Source organism: Canis lupus, chromosome 9 (assembly GCF_048164855.1).
Source record: "Canis lupus baileyi chromosome 9, mCanLup2.hap1, whole genome shotgun sequence".
In the NCBI taxonomy this organism is placed as follows: domain Eukaryota; kingdom Metazoa; phylum Chordata; class Mammalia; order Carnivora; family Canidae; genus Canis; species Canis lupus.
Genome location: NC_132846.1, coordinates 37,284,450 through 37,308,741, shown reverse-complemented (window position 1 = coordinate 37,308,741; position 24,292 = coordinate 37,284,450). Strand labels below are relative to the sequence as shown.

Here is a 24,292-nt window from a genome sequence, read left to right as displayed (position 1 = left end):
TACTCACAAAATATACATCAACAAAAAAGGTAAAATGCACGTGTCATTTCAATTGTTAAAAACCACAACTGAAAAAAAAAACCCACAACTGACACTTAATAGTTTCAAGAAAAATTAATAGAAATCGCTAAGGAAAATACCATATTCTATTTTATATGTTGCTGTCTTCATTTTCAGAACCCAATTTATACTCCACTTACACAAAGTAGATCGGGTTTATGATAGGCATTTTCTATCTAAGTCTCATTAACGTCCTTTCTTTCACTTTTCTTTTGCTTTCTTCACCTACTTCTAATTTAATTATCTTGCTTTCTCTTTTTATTCCTGGCTAGCTGACTTTTGGCCAAAAGAACAGTGGAAAAATATATACATAAACATTTACCCAATCACAAATAGAGTAAAAAACACCTTATCAAGTAGATCAAAGAATTAAAGTATGTTAACACCAAACAGAATTTAATTATATGGACAGAAAAGGAAAGGGAAGAATGCAAAAAGACTCCTGGAGAGGACCATTTCTACTGTGACTTTATCAGTATAACCCCAGCTTATAAGTATCAAATAATATAGTATCAAATTTATGAAATACTTCATAAACCTTAGTTATTAATACTGCTATTATCTAACAATGGTGAATACTTAGGGTAGTAATTATTGGAAAACAAAAACACTTGCAAAACACTGCCATTTCTTTCAAATATGTTCTTTCTCATGGAAAAATATGAAACACAGTTCTAACAGAGTAACCAGAATCATCATAAATTTCACCATGAAGCCAAAATACTTGCAAATGAGCAGTTACAAGAAAGCCAGTATTAATCAGGAGAAAACTGCTCTGAATACAATGAGTTTTAGTAAGTTTAAAAACACATAAATAACCTATTAATAGTACACTGTCTTATATCAGTTACATTGCTCTTTCATCTGAAAATAAAATGGATATTGAAAAAATTGTTTTTTTTAATGAAGGAACAGAAGTTGAATACAGTAGCACTGAATATACCAGTAGAAATGCCACTTAAATGCCATTATCCAGCATAATAAATAGGAAAGATAAGCTCTGAAAACTAATGATTTTTACTGCACTTAGCATTAGTACGTACCAGTTCATCTAAAAACGCCTGCTTATTCTTCCTTTTTAGAATCTGCTGCAGTTGTTCTTCTTTTTGTATAAATAGTCTTCTTTGTTCATTTTCCTGTCTTTCTACCTCTAAAGCTTCTTCCAATTCCTCCTGTTCCCGAGTCTAAAACAGAAATATTTATATACAGCATGGAATAAATTTAGTAACTAAAATCAATCCTATACTACACTCTGACACTTTCTTTTTTGGAAGCATAAAACACACTAGTCATTTACAGTTTAACACAGCAGCAATTCTACTCTGAAGGAACTAGAGTCATTTTATTTCATGTGGACATGTTACTATTAAAGAGAATGACACCTACCACTAAACAAACACCCAAATAAGTACACTGTGCCCAGCTGTAGGAAATGTGCTTAATAATGTATTTGTAATTATTACAGATAGTTTCAAGTCATTCATTTTAGAAGATTTAACAAGAAAAACAAAACCAAAAACCCAACAAAAACAACAAAGAGACAATCTATATACAGAACTACTTATTGAAACACTCCATTGAAAAGGTTGGCTTATTTAAAAAAAAAAAAAAAAACAATTTCCAGATCATTCCAGATAATGAAAAGTTATCACTGTACTAAGCTTCTTTTTCCCAAACTGAAATAACTCTTTATGATGCTAGAGTTCCAAGTAGTGTTCGTTTAAGGGAAGTTCTAAAAACCTGAAGTTCTTTTCTAATATAAGCATATAAATTTCCAGAGTCTTCTTTGTGTACTGAAAAATTCAAAATTTAAAGCTAATATGTAAACAGAATGAACCATAGTTCTACTCATTCTTCTTTTATGGAGTTCCTCAGAAATATTAAAGAATTCCAAGCTCTGAAATTCATTCCAACTCTAAGTCATACTTAAAAAGCAATAGTATACCTAGTCTTTGCTCTTTAATTCTTATGAATGAAAAATACAGTAAAATCTAAATGGCTTTAAGGCTCTTTTTTCTTTTTTAATCTGACAGAACATTGAGAAATTACAGCACCTCAAGGTAAATACAGAATGAAGGAAGACAGCATAATAGCTTTGAGCATCATGGATCTATGAATAACAGATACCTCAGAAAAATATATGCTTTATATAAATAATATTTAAAACCTTTTATTAGCTTTTTTTTCAATTCACATATTACATAAGATTTTCAAACAAAAAGATGTTTCACTTACAATTCAAATTCAGTACGAGATCCAAAAGTTTAGCATCTGGTCTCCCAAAGCTGATCATACTCCTATATTCCTTATGTCCACTCAGTGTACACCTACATCTCAGCCAATTCCATTTGAAAACATAAATTCATTTCTGTTTCCTTGTTTCCCCCTCCCATTCCCCTTAAATTAAATGAGTAGCTACATTCTATTAGTATCTCTCCCTATAATTTTACAAAATTTTCCTTCTCTATTGGCAAGGTTGCTACTCTAACTCAGGCCCCCAGCGGAGAAAAAAATTCAAAATTGCTATAGAAGTATTAGTAGGAATAAATGTAAAAAGTTAAGGGTTGAGATATGAAAGCTAGAAAACTGAACCGTTTGACTGGAAGCATATAAGCAGAAAAAGATGAGCCTACAGTAAAATAGTAACATATCAATTAAGTGTAACAAGTGTTAAAGAAGGTACAGTGAAAACAGAATTGATAGAATGGTAAACTCTCTTTGCAATGATAAAGGACACACAGAGAAAGAAAAGATTTCATACAGAGTGTTATGGGTTAAATGTAACCCCAAAAATATATGTTGAATCTTAAATCTTGGTATCTGTAAATGTAACCTTATTTGAAAATAGGGTCTTTGCAGATGTAATCAAGTTAAGATGGGGTCATAATGGAAATACAGACAAACAGAGGAGAAGGCCATGTGAAGACAAAGGTAGAGCTCAGAGTGGTACTGAAGGTTGCTGACAACCACCATGTGCTAGAAGAGGCAAGGAAGATTCTTCCCTAGAGCATTTAGAGAAAGCATGATGACCCTGATGGCACCTTAATTTTAGACTTCTAGACTCCAGAACTGTGATAAATTCCTGTTGTTGTAAGTTTTTAATAATTTGTTACAGCAGCCCTAGGAAACCTAGGAAGTTGAGCTAAGACTTCAAACAGTAGCTATTTGGCCCACTGGAGAGTGGAACAGCTATTCAGGCAGAGAAAACAAAGGTACAAAGACCTGAATGAAGCTGGAATGCTTGGTATGGCCAAGTCATGAAGTATGGGGGTAGTGAAAAGTTCTAGATAAAAGTGGAAAGGCAAGTAGAGGGCAGATCATGGAGGGTCCATCAACCATACTAAGGAAATTTGTGCCATACTAAGACAATCAGAAAGAAATTAAGGAAATTTGAGGGATAACTTTAGAAAGACAACTTCAAGCAGTGAAGTATACAGATCAATCTGGCCACAACTGTAGACAGGAAAACCAGTTAAAAGAACATTTCAATAACCCAGATAAGAAATGATAAGAGCTAATCATAGAATTAGAGGGGGATCCAGATTTGAAAAATGATGAGGAGAGGCTATCAACAGGAAGACAGACCAGATAAGGCTTGAACACTTGGATAAAGAACATAATAGTAGAGACCAGCGGTAAAGATTTAAAAATTCAGCTCTGGAATGCTGAATTAAAAGTGTCTATAATATATCAAGATGTAAATGTCTATTAACTATTTATAGAATATGTATATATTACATAGTATAAATCTAGGAGCTGAGGAGAAAAACAATGTGCTGCAGAAACATTTGAGAGTAATTAGTATAAAAAGGTAAGTCATAAAAAGAAGCACTGAAAGGAACCATGTTTCAGAGTCAGGAAGGAAAGCTAAGCCTCTTAAGATGATGAAAGGGGAAGGTGAGAGCAGCAGGATAAGGAGGAGAATAGAGTAGCCCCACAGAAGTTAAGGAAGAGGGATTCAGTATCAAGGGAGAAGCCTACACCAAACACTGCCACCAGGCTGAATGAGATTCAGACCAACAGTCTACCATCTTTAGCAATGAGAAACTGGTAGCCTCCATTTTCTCACTGAAATAGAATATATGAGTATCCTAGACCTAGTAGGCCTCAATAAATATTGACTGACTAGCTAGTTGACTGACTAGCTTCAACTAGCTAGTTGAAGAACTGGGAAAATAGCCATCATTAAAAATCAAACATCGTGGGGACAATGAAGTAGGTAATGAACTGAGAGAAGGGAAGCAAGTTGAAAACTAAGTCTCTGTATTCTTCCTAATAACACTATCTTACCCAATCTACCCCTTGCCTTCACCTCCCACTCCTAATCCATCAGTGAGACTTGCTACCTTTTTTTAAGACTTGCTATTTTAAAATCAAATAGTTTCTCCAATTGATCCTCACCTTTCCGTTTCTTGTTTAAGTCACCTCTGAATTCACCAACATGATTGCAATAACTTCCCTTTGGTTTCTCGAACTCCAAGCTCAATTCTTTCAAATTCAACCTCCACAAAACCACTCCATGTATTCTAACACAGACAATACCTTATCATCACATGTTTTAAAACCCTTTAATGACAATCATCCACAGCCACGTTCTTACAACATTACTCCAAGGAATCTTGGAGCTCCCTAATAAGATGCCTAAGGTACACTACATAAAAGACTGAGCAGATGGGAATTCTGCCTGTCCTCTTCCCAGGATCCCTTTAACCAAAGTATTCCAAGCAAGCTTTAATTTGAAGAAAAAGCTCACCAATTTAAATATAAAAACAACTGGGACACCTCAATGACTCAGTCAGTTAAGCGTCAGACTCTTGATTTCAGTCATGATCTCAGGGTTGTGACATCAAGCCCTGGGGTCAAGCTATGCATTGGGCATGGAACCTGCTTAAGATTCTCTCTCTCTCTCTCTCTCTAAAAAAAATAAAAAATAAATTAAAAAAATTCACACATAAAAACTGGTCTCTGTAAGCCCAAATTATTTTTCATAATAAATTTCCTTATGTGACCTACGTCCTTTCTACTTCTCCAACTTCAACTCTCTCTATTGAACTTTGGCAGTATAAAACTACTAAAATCTCTCAGAACTGATTATCCATGCCTTCCTGCCTTTGCTGATGATTTCTTTCTGCCTGAATGTTTTTATGTAGCCTCCCTATTCCCACCCTTGTCCCATCTTCTTCACCTTGGCAAGTTTCCACTTGTCCTTTAAGACTCCATTGCAGGCAAGATCTCACCTAGAATGTCTTTCCCGATATTCCCAGAATAGATTAGATATCCCTCCTCTATACTCCTATAGTAACAAGCACACACTTTCCACATGCTTATGACACTGTATCGAAATTACTTAGCTTCTTACTCATCTTTCTGTATAATATGCTTAGCAGATGATGAACAAATGTTACTGAATTGACTTTTTTAGTCTGCTAAACTGATAGACATTTACACAGCAATCTCTGCTGTGAGAATCTAGAAAACTGAAAATAAAAATTAAACTAATTTTAAATAACAGGTGTTGGCCAGGATGTGTAGAAAAAGGAACCCTCATGCACTACTGGTAGAAATGTAAATTGGTATAGCCACTGTGGAAAATAATATGGAAGTTCCTCAAAAAATTAAAAATAGAAATAGCATATGATCCAGTAATTCCACTACTGGGTATTTACTCAAAAGGAAACAGTAATTTAAAAAGATATGTACACCCCTATATTTACCGCAGCATTATTTAAAATAGCCAAGTATGTATGCAACCCAAGTGCACATTGACAGATGAGTGGATAAAAAAGATGTAGAGTGTACATACATACACACACAGGAATATTACTCAGCCAGCCATAAAGAAAGGATGAGATCTTTTCATTTGCAACAACACAGATGGACCTAGAAGGTATTATGCTAAATGCAGCAAGTCAGAAGTCAGAGAAAGATAGATATCATATGATTTCACTTATATGTGAGATCTAAAAAACAAAACAAATGAACAAACAAAAAGCAAAAACAGACCCATAAATACAAAGAACAAATTGGTGGCTGCCAATGAGGTGGGGGGGAGAGGGAGATATGAAGTTATGGAATGAATAAACTCACAGAGATAAAAGGTACAGCATAGAGAATATAGTCAATGGTATTATAATAGTATTATATGGTGACAGAAGGTAGTTACACTTGGAATGAGCATATGTGTTATGTATGCTTGCTGAATCACTATATTGTACATCTGAAACTAACGTAACAATCTGTATCAACTGTAGTTCAATTAAATAATAAATAGAATAGAATAAATACTAAGCTAATCTTCACGAAGTCTCTATTTTAAGATTAGATCACATTCCGTTTCTCTGTGCTCATACTGATAGGTACCAGTTTCATGAAACAAGTAAGATCCCCTTAGCAGACAACTCATGTCAGAAATGGGTCTATGTCAGAAATGGGTCACTTTATATAACTAATCATGGAGAAGACTTTTTCTTTTCTTCTTTGATAGAACTTTGATGTTTTTGAACAGTTAGACTTCAACATTCAGAGACATTAAAAGCAAGCTGCTACCTCAGATTAGTAAAAAGACATCAGCCATGTAAGTTAGTCCATATTCCATGCGCCACAAGAGAGTTGGGCTCTACCCAATGATACCACAGTTACTAATACATGTCAACTAGCACCATCTTTAAAAATGTGGTCCCCATGTCTGTATGTTTAAACCAATACCAAATACCCAGGTCAGTATCACTAATAGGTATAATATTCTACACAGAGTGATAGTTAATGTCAATGAATTACTGACCAAATCACTTAGTTAAAATATATCTAGGTATTCAACAATAGAACAAAAGGAATAAAAGCAATACAAATATTCCCACTGAAATAAAGTATTTGTTTTATTCAATAACCTATCATTATAAAGTTTTCAGATAATTAGAAATTTCTGTCTTAAAATAAATAACCAGCCTGAAATTCTATTCTTTCACAGCAACTCTCAGTATTTCCTAGCTTAAAATGCTGAATGGAAAAAGTACTCACTTAAAAGGAACATCCTAAAAAAAAAAAAAAAAAAAAAAAAAAAAAAAGGAACATCCTTCCATTAGTGAGTTAAATGAGGCTAATGCAACAAGTTACCTAGGCATACCTATTTTGCATGTATCTTCTAATGTACCGAGAGAAGGCTACTGGGCAAAGAGAGTCTTTTTTATGGCACATTGATCCTCTAATGAGACACCTTTCTATTCTAAGGAAGCCAGGCTGGGTATGAATGAAATGAAAATGCAGTGTCAATTCCTTGAGAGCTTTATGGCAGGAAAGAAGTACATAAATGAAACACTCCTAAAACTATAAGGAGAAGTCCTAAAACTTCTAAACATAAGATGAAAACACAAGCTATGTGATCCAGATATGACTAGTATCACTTTGACCAACAATCACAAATTCCTGATAAAGCACCTCAAAAATAAGTACCTCTGCTTTTCTCCAAAACTAGAAAGGCAATATTAAATAATTGACAGTGTGTGTGTATATATATATTATATAGAATATACTTTAATAATGCCATCAAAGTTGTTTTAGCTACACTGTGCCTCCTACCTACATGCCTACATACTTGTATTTCTGGCCTGGATTTCAGCTAAACTCTTTGTAAATTTAACATGTTTTAAAAGAAGATAGCTTTTCAAGGATCATATGGAAACACTCATTTCTAACGAAAAAGAAGAAAATACTTAGCAACCAACCAGCTTTAACTTATTTTTCTGAATGACATCTTTGTTTTCTTTTTGGTACATCTCCATTTTCTTTTTGGTGTTGTCCAAATCCACATTGTTGGTCAAGTTGAAAACTGCATCAAATAGGAAACAATGACAGGAAATATAGTTTTAATATAAACCTTGAGTAGCAAATAAAAAAGAATTCATCACAGTGAATTAATTAATTAAAAAAACACATTTAATTAAGTAATTAAATAAATTAAGTAATTCATCAGATTATCATTATTTACAGCTCTATTTATGTCCTTTTACCCACTACTCATTTTAGAGGCTAATTCTAGTTCAGCAACTATGTTTTCAAAAGCAAGTGAACCTTAAGACTGTCAGACTACCACACATAATATCTAAATCTCTGAATCACCATAGAAAACCTAAGATATGTGCTTGCCATAATATTAGATTTGATTTTTATAGTCCCCAGTGTAACTTTAAAATATAAAAAAGATTTAAATTTTTTAAGTAAAAAGAGTACGTCTGGGATCCACTATACTGGTCAGAATCAACACTGAAAAGAATCTGTGCTCCATAAACAGAAAAAGTATCCAAAAGAATAAAAAATATTCTATATTTGTGTAATTTACAGCAAACAAAAACAAGGTTTTTTTAAAGATTTTATTTATTTGAGAGAGAGAGCATGAGTAAGGGGAGAGGGGGAAAGGGAGAGAGAGAGAGAGAGAGGGAGAAAGAGAGAGAGAGAGAGAGAGAGAGAGAGAGAGAGAAAGAAGAGAAGCAGACTCCCCACTGAGCAGGGAGCCCAACACAGGGCTGGATCCGAGAATCCTGGGATCACAACCTGAGCTGAAGGCAAATGCTTAACTGAGTCACTGACGTATGTTCAAAAAAGTGACAAATTTCAATGAGTTAGAATTTTTTATAATTTTTTAATTAATTTTTAAATAATTTTACAATTTTATAGAAGTCCAACTCAAAATAATGCCTTATTCCCTTTTAAGTTTACATATAGAGATCAGTCACTATGATACTTTGAATAACAACCAAAAATACCTCTTTTGGTATATACAAATTCATATTATAAAGTACCAATCCACAACCCCACCCCTTACAGTGTTTGCACCAGCCTGCAAAAGAAAAATCTGTATCATTAAGACTCTCCTATTCCATAACTCAATTCAGACCTCCTTTGGGTTCCTTTGTAATCTTTCTCCATCCATTATTAGCCATTCTATCCCTTCTCCAATTACTTATCTTTACTTCCTGCTTGTTCTATAAACAGGTTTGAGCTACCCTAAATAATTATGCTAAAAGCCATGTTTTAACAGATTCCTTCCTCATCTCACTCCTTCCTTTAACCAACTCCAATAGGTCCTAGCCTTTCTTCTTTACTTGTTCTCTGTTCTTTTTCTTCTTATTTGAATATATAGTTGACACACAATGTTATATCAGCTTCAGGTTTACAACATAGTGATTCAACAACTATAGGTTATGTTATGCTCACCACAACTGAAGTTACCATGGGTCACAATACAACCTGATTACACACCACTGACTATATTCCCTATGCTGTACTTATTTCCCTACGGCTTATTCATTCCATAACTCAAAGCCTGTTATCTCCTACTCCCTTTCACCCACGTTGCACAGCCCCTCACCATCTCCCCCACTGACAATGATCAGTTTGTTCTCCATATTTATAGGTCTGTTTGACTTTGTGTTTGTCTATTCATTTGTTTGTTTTTTTACATTTCACATATAAGTGAAAGCATATGGTATTCTCCTAAGGCAAGGGAAACAAAAGCCAAAATATACTATTAGTATTCCATCATAAAACAAAAAGCCTTTTGCACAGTAAAGAAAACCAACAACAAAACAAAAAGGAAACCTGTTGAACAGAAAAGATATCTGCAATGATACACCTGATAAGGGGTTAATATATAAAATATATAAAGAACTGATACAACAATGCCAAAAAAATATAAATAATCCAATTAAAAAGTAGAGGACCTGAATAAACAGGGTTTCCAAGGAAGACATACAAATGGCCAACATATGCGAAATAATGCTCAACATCATTCATCTCAGGAAAATGCAAATCAAAACCACATTTTGTGAGATATCACTTATACCTGTCACAATGGCTAAACTCAAAAAAGAAATAACAAGTGTTGGCAAAGATGCAGAGAAAAAGGAACCCTAGTATACTGTTGGTGGGAATGTAAATTAATGTAGTAACTGTGGAAGACAATATGAAGGTTCTTCAAAAGAGTAAAGGTATAAATACCATATGATCCAGTTAATTCCATTACTAGGTATTTGTCCAAAGAAAAACACTAATTCAAAAAGATACATGCACCCCTATGTTTACTGCAGCATCATTTACAATAGTTAAAATGTGGAAGCAATTCACATGTCCATTAATAAAGGAATGGATAGGGAAGATGTGGTATGTACATACAATGGAATATTAGCCATAAAAAAAAGATGAGACCTTGACATTTGCAACAACATGGATGGACCTGGAAGGTGTTGCACTAAGTGAAATAAGTCAGAGAGAGAAAGTCAAACAGTTCCTAGACATTTGGATTATAGAGGCTTATAAAAATTGAAAAGTGATATTGGGAGCCCAACATAGGGTTACCTATTTTGTTGAGTAAGGCATCAAACATACTCTAAAGACCAATCTGATCCATTATTTCATTTTTATCTCCTCAAAAGGCCAATAGATTTTAGAACATCAACTTATCATAACCACTGTTAAAAACCCAAGCTCATATATAGGTATGTAGAAAACACAAAAGCAATCATCAATTCTGTTACATGCAATATTAAAGCTCTGGGAGAAATGAGAGAAACTGAGAAACAACAGGCCTCTAGCTATTTCTCTAACTTTTTTACCACAAAGTAGAAAAGAAAATACTAATGGTGGTAAACCAGGGAATGTGGCTAGGACGCAATGTAAAGCATTCCCCATAAATCACCCTCTAGCCCCAACACAAAACAAAGAAGGAGGCTCAAAACTAGCAACTGCTCTTAGAAAGTCAACCGTGATCCATTTGTTAATAGAGTGTGATTCTGCAGTCTTTGCCAATCACTCATAATTTACTCCTTGTATTGAGCCACCAAATCCAATAATCTTTTACAACCTCTATCATCCTCAATATCTATGCCTACTTAATAATATTGATCACTTATTTATCCTTAGGCACTTCCCTCTTTTAACTAAGTTAATACATTTTCCTGATCTCTCTCTACTACTCCAGCAACTCTTTCCTATTTCTACCTTTTTCTACCTATTTCTACCTCTGGCTCTTCTTAGTCTCTAAGTAATCTGTATGATTATGGCTTTTGCTCTCTTTCCTCCCTCTATATTCTTTCAGCAATCTCATCACTTCCCATAGTTTCAACCAAATAAATGCCAAGAAAAGCTGACACTATCTCAAAGTGCATTTCAGAAAAGCAAACACATAATTATCTCCAAATTTGTTCCTGTATCTGTTCCTGTATCTGTTATGATTATCATGCTAAACCACCAAGATTGGGATCCCTGGGTGGCGCAGCGGTTTGGCGCCTGCCTTTGGCCCAGGGCGCGATCCTGGAGACCCAGGATCGAATCCCACGTCGGGCTCCCGGTGCATGGAGCCTGCTTCTCCCTCTGCCTGTGTCTCTGCCTCTCTCTCTCTCTCTGTGACTATCATAAATAAATAAAAATTTAAAAATAAAAAAAATAAATAAAAAAAAATAAAAAATAAAAAATAAACCACCAAGATTTAACACATGATTCATCTGATCCACTCTCCTTTGCATTCTACAAGCACTAGTAGCCAAATCCTATAGATTCTACCACCAAAACTCTCCTTAAATATGCCCTTATTCTCAAAGTGCCCTGACAATACATCAAGCTGAAATGTATTTCTCCCTGGATAATTTATAATAATCTCTGACTTAATTTCCTATCTCCAGAATCTTTGCATCTGACTCTATACTCTAACCCAATCAATAATATACAATGCTGAAGCACACTTCTAATCACCTTGCACCTCTACCACCCTATAGTTCTTTCATCCCTTCTGCCTTTCCTCTTTTTACTAGGGAAAATACACACACAAACACACACACACACACACACACACTTTTAGAATTCAGAACCCTTTACAATCTAGCTATACCATTTTTCTCTCTCCTAAATAAAGACCTCTCTTGAAAGTAGACAGTCTGCATTTCCCAAATGCCCCCTACATTTCCTATTCCAGTTCCTCTGATCACACCATTCTGCCTAGAATACCTTATCACCATTCCTACTACTGAAACTATACCCAATCTTTATTTTTTTTAAAGATTTTATTTATTTATTTATTTATTTATTTATTTATTTATTTATTTATTTCTAGAGACACAGAGAGAGAGAGAGAGAGGCAGAGACACAGGCAGAGGGAGAAGCAGGCTCCATGCAGAGAGCCCGACATAGGACTCGATCCAGGGTCTCCAGGATCACGCCCGGGGCTGCAGGCGGCGCTAAACTGCTGCGCGCCACCGGGGCTGCCCTATACCCAATCTTTAAATGTTTATCCAAATACTGCCTTTTCAATGACATTTCCCTGCTTCCCTAACTAGAAATAACTTCCTTTTCTTACAAATGTTAAAAACATTATTTACAGCTCATAAAGAAATCTTTCTACTTCATTTAATCTGTATACACATACACAGCACTCTTTACTCACACTTCATCTTGCACTCAAAGATCATATTTTATATAATCTTTGTATCATCCAAACATAAAGAAAAGAAGAAAGGAAAGGAGTAAAGAATTCAATGATTATCTATTCAGTTCCCACCACTACGTGCTGTGAGCATACAAAGATTTTCCTATTTTCAAAGACTAAAGAGCTCTCATTAGGGAGATCAACCCTAAACACATAAACTGAAGTAATAATATAGGACACTACATGATCAAGTGAAAAAAGGGAAGAACTAAAAGTATCCTTGCTTTATGCATCAAATATTATCTAGCACTGTACTGGTTGCTGAATTAAGTATTTATTAAGAGAATAAACTGTCCTTCCTTTTAATGGAATCAGCTACCAATTAACCCTACTAAAACAAAGTTCTGATTATGTCATTGAGTCATGAGTTACTCAGTTCACTCACTGCTTCTGTATTCACACTGTCTTGAAAAAGGAAAATCCAATCTTATCTCCCATTGCTTTTTCCTCTCTACTCTGTGAATTTTGCAGATTCCTCAGTGCTTCTTCAAGAACCAATGGAAAGAAATATTAAGCAATTCCAACCAGAGAGGCTCTGCTTCATTTGTTTGCTTGAAGTGATCTCCTCAAAACTTTGCTTGAAGAATACACTCTACACTGTGTATCAAGTATCTACGAAGTACATATGACAGGCACTATGTCCAGCATTTGACCTAATTACATCACTTAAAACTCCCAATAACCTTTTGAGATAGGTACTTCTGTTAGTCATACTTTACAGATAAGATTTCAAGACATTAAATAACTACATCCAAGTTATACAGCCAGTAAATGTTGTAACCAGGATTTTAACATAAACTACCTGACTCCAAAGCCTGAACTTTTATCTACAACACTAGTTGTACTGTTTCTCTCAATGTCTGGAGAACACTAATAACACAGTTCAGCTCTTCCTCTGCACCTGTACAGGCTCTGTACTTTCCTACCTCCATACTTATGATCGTACTGCACCCAGAGGATCCATATCTTAGTACCAACATGAACCTAGAACAACTGTGGTTATCCATATCTGACTCACTCTATACCCAATTGAATCACCAGCTCTTCTTTATAATTCACTTTGCAAGTACAATCTTTCTATCCCTGAATGTCCACAATGTATTGCTTAATATCAAGCTGGTGCCACTTATCTAGTTTCTACCCTATAAAATTATTTTCAATGTACATATCTATTTGACCTAATAGAGTGTTCCTTGAGGGCAGATTCTAGGTATGATTCATCTTTATCACTCCCAGAACTTCAATAAAAGATTTCCAAAACATACCCATTAAAATGACCAAAATCCAATACACTTGACAACACCAAATGCTGACATAGATACGGAGGAACAGGAATTCTCATTCATTGCAGCAGGAACGCAAAATGACACAACACTTTGAAAGACAGTTTGTTTCTTACAAAATGAAACATATTCTTACCATTTTATCCAACAATCACACTTCTTGGTATTAATCCAAAGGAACTGAAAACGATGTCCACACAAAAACCTGTACACAAATGTTCACAGCAGCTCTCTTCTCAAATGCCAAAGCACAGAAGCAACCAAGATGTCCTTCAATAGTTTAATGGATAAATTGTGGTACATCCAGACAATGAACTATTATTCAGCATTAAATTGAAACGAGCAATCAAATCATGAAAAGACATGGAGGAATCTTAAATATTAGTACTAAGTCAAAGAAGCCAATTTGAGAAGGTTATATACCATATGGTTCCAACCACATGACAGTCTAAAAAAAGTAAAGACAGAAAAAGATCAATGGTTGCCAGAAGTTAGGGGAGGAAGAAGTGACAAATAAGCAGAGCACAGAGGAATTTTAGGGCAATGAAACTATTCTGTATAATACCATAATTGTGGATATATGTCATTACATATTTCTCCAAACCCATAAAATATACAACATAAAGAATAAACTCTCAAACTATAGTCTTTGGGCAATAATGATATGTCAATGTAGGTTTATCAATTATAACAAATTTATCACTTTGTTGGGGTGATGTTGGTAGCAGGAAGTCTGTGCATTTGTGGGGCAGGTGATATATGGGAACTCTGTATTTTCCACTTAATTTTGCTATAACTCTAAAACTGCTCTAAAAATAGTCTATTTAAAAAAAAAAGAATTTCCCATCTGGTAAGAGATCAAGAAATACTTGTTGAATTAGCATAAGAGGAAAAATAAATAAACCAATGTTAGCACTTATAATTATCTCTATAATTATAGATTTAGTTAAAATGATCTTTATAATTACAGAATGGCAAAGCAAGTAGATATAAAGTACAGGAAAAAAATTATCTTGGTTTCTTTTGGTTATAAATCTGAGAAGTAAAGGTAATCAAATTGATATTCTATATTGAATTCTAATAGAATATGTAGAGCAGTTTAAAAAAAAGTTTATCAGAAAGGTAGACAGTGTAGTATTGATTTAAATTTTCTATTAAGTAGAATCCAGAAATAGGTAAAGTTGAATTATAAGTGAAATTTATCTGTATACAACTTCTTTTATGCTTATTAAAAACTTTATGATCAATTCCAATAAAATTAAAATAACCAATTTATTTCATTTTTTCATTTAGAAAGCCAAGGTAATAGCAACATAATAGACATAAATTTATAATCATAAAAAATACAAATTGCTTCCTTTAAAAAGAAAAAAAAAGTTTTTTTAAAAAGTAAAGTACTATTTTAAAAACTTTTCAGATTAAGTCTCACACATGCCATAATGAATCAGGTTGATATAACAGTCTCAAAGAAAAAAAGAGTACAAGACAATTTTCTATAACAATCATTTGCCCCTTTATCTGGTTGCTGGCTTAGCTCAGATGTTGACCTGCCTTTAGTCAAGTATTAAAAGGCAACAAAAAACCTATTGTATTTTCTGAAAGATTTAATGTTATTTAAAGTACAATTTTGAAGTCTTTTTGACATCCAAAATTTATAATTAAAGCCCTTAGGACTTTCTCACCCTTTCAAAATAAGCATACCCTGAACCAAGAGAATAATCTATTTATTATAAAACTAAGAACAAACCTTTGAGATAATCCCTGGGGCCAAAAGGAACAAGAATTTTTATGTTTAGATTGTCATAACCACAGAAAGGAGCCTATTGTTAATGCTATAAGAAAGTTCATCTTCATGTGTACCCCTTCTATTGTAATTTTATGCCATTATTCAAAATTACAGTATTTTAAAGCTTTTATATTTGTGATGTTGAAAGGATTCAAAATGAAATTTATTTAACCAAATGACCAACTCCCAATTTCTAAATCCTCACATAGATTCCTTAGCCACCCTACTAACTCTATTCCTCTCACTCTAGGCTTAAGCATCTTCAATAGCACCCTTTGACCTTCATTACTGAGTTTAATTTTCTTTAAGGTCCTTCAAAATATGGCCCCACTCTGCTGCTTTTTCTGTCATCTCCTACTATTTCCCCAGTTAGCACCCCACATTCTAGACTCAGACTAGTAACTACTCTGAGACTAGTACGAACTTTCATGGACTCTGAGAGTCAGAAAACTCTATGTTCAAAATTTGGCTTCATTATTTACTAGCAATGTAATCCTGAGTACAACATTTAAGTGCTCTTTACCTACTCTCTGTATGCAAAATAGGGATAAAAATGTTTATCTCAGAGTTGTAAAAATTATACGATAATGTGAGCACTGGCACGTAGCAGGTGCCCATTAAATTAACATTTTATACTTTTGATTAATGCAGAGATAGCCAGATATCACAGGCATTGAATTAATCATCTTTGAAAGGATGAATAAAACACAAAATAGACAGCTACTGAAACAAGATTTTAAAAGGAAGTTTTATTTATATCCTAACAATTAAAACAATGACATACAACTAAGTGGTGGAGCCATACCCTAACAAAACGTAAAAGAGCTAAAACTAGTCTTTCCCTCATTGCTTCACTCTCCACCTAACAAAACAATAAAAAAATACTAATACTACCTGTTCTCCAGCTTTTATTTTCTTAATACCATACTACTGCTACTGCTTAAGGTCATGAATTTTCACTCATCCCTGTCTGCTCTTTCTACTTCATCTCCTGTATCAAATTAGTCCTTGAATATTCTGTCTAAACATCCCTTTATCTATTCCACCCCCCACTACCTACTCTAAGTTCTCATTATTTCTCGTCCAAATTGTTGTAATGGCCCCTTAAAAATGTTACGCAGACTCTAGGATCTCCTGTCAATATTTCACATCATTATCACACTACCTTGCTGGCTCACTATTGACCACAGAATAAAATCTTACCCTGATAGCCTAGCATGCAAAGTTCTCATTAACCCAGGTTTAGTCTCTTTCTTAAGCCTCATTTCTAGTCATTCTCCATTTTCTACTTCCTATAACATTATTATTTGCTCATTCTCCAACATATTCAATACCCTGTATCTCTGTAATTTTGTCTTTTGCTAGAAATGTTCTTCCATCCTCTTCCCACCTGGTAAACTCCTATTCTATCTTTTAAGGTCAAATTCAAATATGACCTCTTCTCTGATCAAACTATACTTCTATTCCTCAATGTTGGAATAATTGTTTTGTTATCTGTATTCTCATAATACTATACAAATAAATGTCTATACTACTTTCACATTATATTATAGTTACTAGTTTACAAAATTATTTCCTTCTTTAGAGTCTGAACCTACTGAAGGCAAAGATCATATATGCCCAGCAAGTAAAGTGCACATATAACAGTTAGTATTTGCTAAACTGAGCTGAAGTTCAGAAAATAAACCCTAAGTCCAAGAGGCTAGGCCCCAAACTTCATCAATATTTTCTAATACAATCAGAACTGTTCTATGTTCAACATGATCAAAATTAGTAGCTGATTACTTACGTCTGTTAAGGGAGGGAAACACACATACATACTCCTTAAATACTTTAACTTAAAACATATACACTAAGTGTACAGTCATTCTCTAACTTAATGACATACAATGAATGTCTAGCCTTTAATTAGTTTAATTGCTTCTTTCTTGTATAAATCATACTTGCCATCTATATTGTTCAGTTTCCATTTTCTAAAATGGAATAAGAACTTGAGAAGCAGAATCCTTCAGAAGGTATGCACTTTTTTCCTAACCATATAAACTACTTAATAAAATTACATAATTACAAAAACAAGTACAAAAGAAGGCTTTTTTACCAATGCCAACAACTCTCAGCATATAAGTGAACTGGTGGGGATCCCTGGGTGGCTCAGTGGTTTAGCGTCTGCCTTCGGCCCACGGCATGATCCTGGAGTCCTGGGATCGAGTCCTACGTCAGGCTTCTGCATGGAACCTGCTTCTTCCTCTGCCTGTGTCTCTGCCTGCCCCTCTCTCTCTCTCTCTATCTCTAATGAATAAATAAATAAAAATCTTCTAAATAAATAAATGGTAAGATAAGTACAGAGATATACTTGAGAACATCTTCTAACAAACAAGGTTCATCAGGTATTCATTATGCTTTTGGCTTCAATCAGCAAATTTTATGGAAGGTACATTTTAGGTACATTTTAACTCCGTTACCCCAATGGGTCAAATAAGTGGAGGTAGGTAAGAATGCTTCAACATAACTGCAACTGAAGATAGTCCCTCATGAATATACATGATAGCAGAATCACTTTCAACTTAAATGCTCTGAGCCACTGTTTTCTTATCTGGTAAAAAGGAAAGGACTATATACGGTACAGCTGTAATATCCAGACTTGCTCTTACTGGTCAATCCTGGCTCCTGCTTCTGAACATAATATGGTCTTACCTATGGTCCCCCAACTGTTCTTATCTTCAAACTAATTCATCTTGTAGAAAAAATATACATTTTTAAAAATAATGGTTGAACCAGAACCTTATTTTAGAATCAAGATCCCTACCTCCCTTACCCACCTTCTTTGTCCATTGGTTTTTTTGTGTTTTTTTTTTCTAAGATTTTATTTATTTATTCATGACACAGAGAGAGAGAGAGAGAGGCAGAGACGCAGGCTCCATGCAGGGACCCCAACATGGGACTCAATCTCCGGTCTCCAGATCACACCCTGGGCTGAAGGCGGCGCTAAACCGCTGAACCACCAGGGCTGCCCACCTACCAACCAGACTCTTAATTAATCACATTGCCTTTAGAATAAACATGAGCTAGATTTCCTCCTGCTTACTACCCAACTGCCTATTCTATACTTATTACCTATGTACAGCCAGATTTCTACACTTGCCCAATTCTTTAAAATTTCTTCTGGTTTTAAAAAAAATAAGTTTCTTCTGGTTTACCTTCTCAGTCTACATCCTAACTTTTCTACTTTGCCTAGGCACTCCCAATTCTACCACTTTTTCAATTAAAATTCAAACCACTGATGGTTGTTCAGATAATACATAGAGCGCAATGAATAAAATTAGAATGAAAAAACAATGGCTCCAAGGCACTAAAAGATCCCATAAAAAGCTTAATTTATAGTCTGTACACGTTATTTGCTATGACATGACAAATGAACTTAGATATTTAAGAAAAATTTCAGTAACAGTAAAATAAAAAGATTCTCTGGGTTTTTCCTCACTTAATAAAGAAGTTTTAATGGCATTAGAATACTCCATTGCTCAAGAGTTTAAGTTTTCTAAAAACTTTCCATATATAAACCTCCTTCTAAAGAAAGATCAAGCTGTTATATTTATATTTTAAATATGAAATAATAGAAGTATAGCTTAGCTATACTAGGTTTGAGAGAAGAATAAAAAAGATGATTTGTTCAATTCTCTAAATCTCATTCTTATTTTCACAGTCTGTAATTTCTGTATCATTTCCAAACCAAGTATAGTAATAATTATGGCAGCTATAAAAAACATTAATTTTTTTCATTGATGTAAGACAACTTCCAGGCTTTTTAACATCTCTGAAATCTTATTTAAGAAAGCAAAAATAATTCTTTCTTTTGATGAACATGATTTTGACTAATCACTAAAGAAAAAGCATTAAGATTACTCTAACCTCTGATTCTAGGAGAATACTGAATAAAAGAATGCCACTTCAATAGTCAACTACTTCAAATTATTTTCAAACTGCTATATGCACAGAGACATATATGATAAACATATGACTTTAGTCACCATAGACACAGATAAATATTTTTTAAAAGAAATCTGTGTACTTTTTCCTTGTGTTGATTCTAATACCTCATCAACATACAGATGATATATACAGATTCAGCCTTTCTTTGCAGCTATAGTGATATTATTTTTCCTGAGACAAAATGTTTACTACTTAAGTATGTCCTTTTCTTAAGTATGCCTTCAATTTAACATGATTCAAGTACAACAGCAAGTTAATAGGTAAAACACCAGTTATCACAACAAAACTTGTTATAAATTTTATGTGAAATGTTTATCTTTTATCTAAGAGATAAAAGCATACAGGGTAACACACCAAAAGTACAAGCATCAAAAACATACCAATTTCTTCCACTTCTTCCAGGAAATCATTATATTCTCTTAGACTAGGAAAGTCTTCTTCTCTTTTATTGTATCTTTAAGAGAAGAAAAAAATGAACATATCACATATCTCTTGCTTTATATATTATCTAATTTGTATCTTCTTATTTTTTCATGATACACAGAAAAGGGTTGCTTACTGTATAAAACAGTTTTCCTGACATCATGTTTATAACTAGAACAAGAATGCTGTTCTTATATTCTTATGACAATAGAGAAGGAACAGAATCAAGAGAGAATGATAAAATATGTTAAATCCTTCTAAAACTTCAGGAAAAGAAAGAAAAAGAAATTAGGAGCCTGATTTACTTCTTATAAAGATTTGATAATTTTCAGAAAGGTAAAAATTAATTCAAAAAAACACCTTCCTATTTTTCATGAAAATTATAGTCTAAAGCATACTAAAGACCAGGAAATTCTGTAAATATTGTAATGTATCTGTGAAGAATTACAAAACTACAATGGATCACAATTAAAAAAAAAAAAAAAAAGAATCTAAAAGACTATCTCCCAGAAGCAATACAAATAATAAAAGACACTTAGGACACTGATAAAATAACACAGGTTAAGCACCTAGAAAGATGTTGCTAAAACACTGGTGACCTAGGAGGCACCTGGTTAGCAAAATCAGCTGGGGGTCCAACTCTCAGTTTTGGCACATGTCACCATCTAAGGGTCGTGAGATTAAGCCCCAAGTGAGGCTCCACGCTGAGCAGAGTCTGCTTGAGATTCTCTCTCCCTCTACCTATCCCTTCCGCTTCTGCTCTTGTGTACACACTCGCTCACTCTCTCAAATAAATAAATAAATCTTTACAACACTGGTGACCTAGAGACGCCTGAGTGGTTCAGTCAGTCGGCTGAACGTCTGCCTTCAGCTCAGGTCATGAACCCAGGGTCCTGGGATCAAGCCCAGAGCACAAGGCCCCCTGCTTCACGGGCTCCTGCTTCTCCCTTTCCCTCTGCCTGTTTCTTCCCGTTTGTGTTCACTCTCTCTGTCAAATAAATAAATAAAATCTTTGAAAACAAATAAATAAAATACCAGTGACCTAAGTTGAAACATATACCACTAAAAAATATATTATAATAATAATACATTAAATTTATATATTCCTTAAACTTCAAAAACAATAAGGTATCCTTTTTAATAAAAGGACAGATAAAACTCAAAACTATTCACAGAGTAAAAACTAAATTATAAATGAAAATGACAATATTAAAAATAGATACATTATACAAACACAGATAAATATAAAAATAAATTACAGCTAACACATTATTTTCTCTAACAGCCTTCAAATCTCAACTTAAATGAGATACCTTTCACAGGCCTCACCTGGCATCAATGACCCACACCAACACTCAGTCACTAACTTCAGAATATTCTTCTCAATTTATAATTACACAGTTGTTTAGTTTGCCTGTTTTATTATCTATCTCCATACTATCCTACACTACTATACTGTAAGTCTTATGAGGGCAAAGTTCATAGTTATGTCACTCATTTCATACCTAGTTATGCATAACACAGCTTTTGCACACAGTAAGTACTAATATATGTTAACTAAAGTAAAAAATGAATAGTGAATAAACAAACTGTAAAACCATCCATCAAAAGGATCTACTCTTCTCTAACAAAGGTTAGATAAATATTCTCTAAGAACTTAATAAATTTCTGTTCAACAAATGCATATATGAACTTATTCACTTGCCAAACTGTATTTCCATCAGTAAATAATTATAGCAATTATTGAAATAATACTTAAAGTCTTCGTATACTGAATCATTCAAATAATAATACTTACATTTTTAGCACTTTTTTCCGAATCTCAACCTCCTTGTCCACAGTAGGATCTTCAAAGAGTTGTACCCTGAAGTTGCTCTTTCTAAGTGGAGTGCCACACTCAGGACAGTTTCCAGCTCCTCTCATAAACAGTAAATCCACGCAACTTTCACACCTATAAGGAGAAAATACAAGGTAACCAGTAAGCCAGTACTCAAATCCACAACAATTCTGTATATAGTTAACCTTTTTTTGTTGTTTTGGTGGTTTTTTATTTGGGTGTCTTTATCTGGCAGGAGAGGAGAAATAGGAAAAATAATCACTGCTATTTAAGTCTCATACAAAAAAACCTTTGAGATAATATTTATTTTCATTTAGAGCTTACTTTTCAGACATAGTATCCCAAGGGATACAAGTTTCATTTTACAAATTAAATTTACAAATTAAAACAAATCGGCCGAGGCTAGGCAGATTCTGAGATAGCAGGATAGGGAAAAGTCAAAGAGGCATGTAAAAGAGTGGTCTATGGTCACCTCCATTCTTAGTACAGTAACACTCTTAGACTGAGGCAAGAAAAGCCTCGGCCAAAGGCCTACACTTTAAAGAAGTCTGCATTCCAAATCACTAAAACAAAGGCTTATTTTTTCTCTTCCAGCCTTGTAAGGAAGTTTTTTTGAAAGTTCAGTAAGCAATTGAGCAAATGGGAATTACAAGGGAAAGATGCTAGCTGAAAGAGGTCTTCCTTGCCCCAACCCCACAATGCCCCAGGCCAAAGGAGAAGGAATGGATGGTGTGCGCCCCAGTATCTACGGACAAAGGAGAAAATCACCACAGCCGTGCCCTGAGAAATCAAAGAAGGTATGGTTCCTCATAAAATCTTTAATCAGTTAAAGTTTACTGCCCCAAATCCACCAAAAGGACTGCCTAAGAAAGCCAAGTTTTCCAGATGTGTCCCTTCCCTCTTCTCTTCTTGAGAAGTGTAATTTGGGGAAGAGAATTTCCTGGAAGTCTTAAGTTGGAAAAACAAGGACCTGGAGAGGTTAACCTCTGTGTACTGGATCCCTAGGGACTTGACAGGATCAGTTCACACTGTTTTGATGGGTCCAGGCACACTAACCATTCCTGCCCTAAGACATCCATGCTACAAGTAGAAAGGCTGGCTAGAAAAAAAAAAAAACAGCTCCTTTAGCCTCTGGGGCTTGAGAATGCAGACCTGGGAAGAAAGTGGACAGCATGGAATCTCAATATTGTGCCAAAGATGTAGCCTGATTCTTAATCAATATTTAAACATTTTGATATGTAGCCCTCCAGTTGTGATCTTGCCCAACTCCACATACATTAAGGCTATACCAGCCCTAATCACTCCTTTCTTAGTATTATCTGAAATTATTTATGTGTTGATTTTCTGTAACCTCTATGAGGATGCAGGATGTATTTATATTTCATGAGAGCAGGAATCTGGCCTACATTGTTCTCTATCCCCAGTGCCTGACAGATGGTAAGTACTCAATAAGCTATACATAAAAAAAAATAAAATAAAAAAATAAAATAAAATAAAAAAAGAATATAAGAGCGGAAAAGAGAAATTCTAATGAATAAGGGAAATGTTTATTTCTTCCAGGTATGTAACTGACTTGTGGAATAAGCTAAATGAGAAGAGTGATACAGAGAAATAAGAATCTTTAAGATTGGTTATTAGTAAAATAATAACATTGACCTTTACTAACAATAACATTGACCTTTATATATTTCTCTTAACACTGTTACCAAATATTAGAGGGGGAAAAAAATTCCTAAGAGAACACAGATCACATTTGTCATTATCAAGATCAACAAAACCCCAGAAAATTCACTTTAGGATTTGAAAGATTTCAAGTGGTGCACTTCTCCTAATCTTTATGGTTAGAGAAAATGAAATCTAACTCCAGAAGTTGAAAATGAGCAAACTTTAAAACTACATTGATGGGGCACTTGGGTGGCTCAGTTGGTTGAATACATGCCTTCGGCTCTGGTCATGATCTCAAGGTCCTGAAAACAAGCCCCGAACTGGACTCTCTTGCTCAGCGAAAAGTATGCTTGTCCCTCTCACTCTCCCTGCGTGTGTGTTCTCTCTCTGGCTCTCTCTTGCTCTCGCTTTCTCTCTCAAATAAATACAAATCTTAAAAAAAAAAAAAAAAAAGACTACACTAACTAGGGGTGCCTGGGTGGCTGAGTCGGTTGAGCCTCTAACTCTTGGTTTTGACTCACGCCATAATCTCAGGGCTGTGGGTTGAGCCCCAGGTTGGGCTCCTAGCTGAACTGGAGTTGACTTGGGATTCTCTCTCCTCTTGCCCTGTCTTCCTCCTTTTCATGTGTTCCCGAGTGCACGCTCACTCTCTCTAAAATAAATAAATCTCGGGATCCCTGGGTGGCGCAGCGGTTTGGCGCCTGCCTTTGGCCCAGGGCGCGATCCTGGAGACCCGGGATCGAATCCCACGTCGGGCTCCTGGTGCATGGAGCCTG

The 24,292-nt window shown here is 34.6% G+C and overlaps 1 protein-coding gene and 1 long non-coding RNA gene across 7 annotated transcripts in view; one reads left to right on the top strand and one right to left on the bottom strand.

Moving 5' to 3' along the window:
- Positions 1-24,292, bottom strand: part of MNAT1 (MNAT1 component of CDK activating kinase) — a 189,281-nt gene that overhangs the window by 115,129 nt on the left and 49,860 nt on the right. For all 6 annotated transcript variants that reach the window (XM_072838837.1, XM_072838841.1, XM_072838838.1 and 3 more), the window contains 4 exons: positions 21,813-21,965; positions 19,972-20,045; positions 7,782-7,885; positions 1,104-1,244 (listed from right to left, as the gene is read on the bottom strand). In XM_072838837.1, the coding sequence (XP_072694938.1) occupies positions 1,104-1,244; positions 7,782-7,885; positions 19,972-20,045; positions 21,813-21,965 (472 nt within the window). The remainder of the gene's footprint in view (positions 1-1,103; positions 1,245-7,781; positions 7,886-19,971; positions 20,046-21,812; positions 21,966-24,292) is intronic.
- Positions 21,822-22,996, top strand: LOC140640060 (uncharacterized). Its single transcript, XR_012036724.1, has 2 exons — positions 21,822-21,985; positions 22,446-22,996. It is a non-coding gene; the product is annotated as an uncharacterized lncRNA (long non-coding RNA).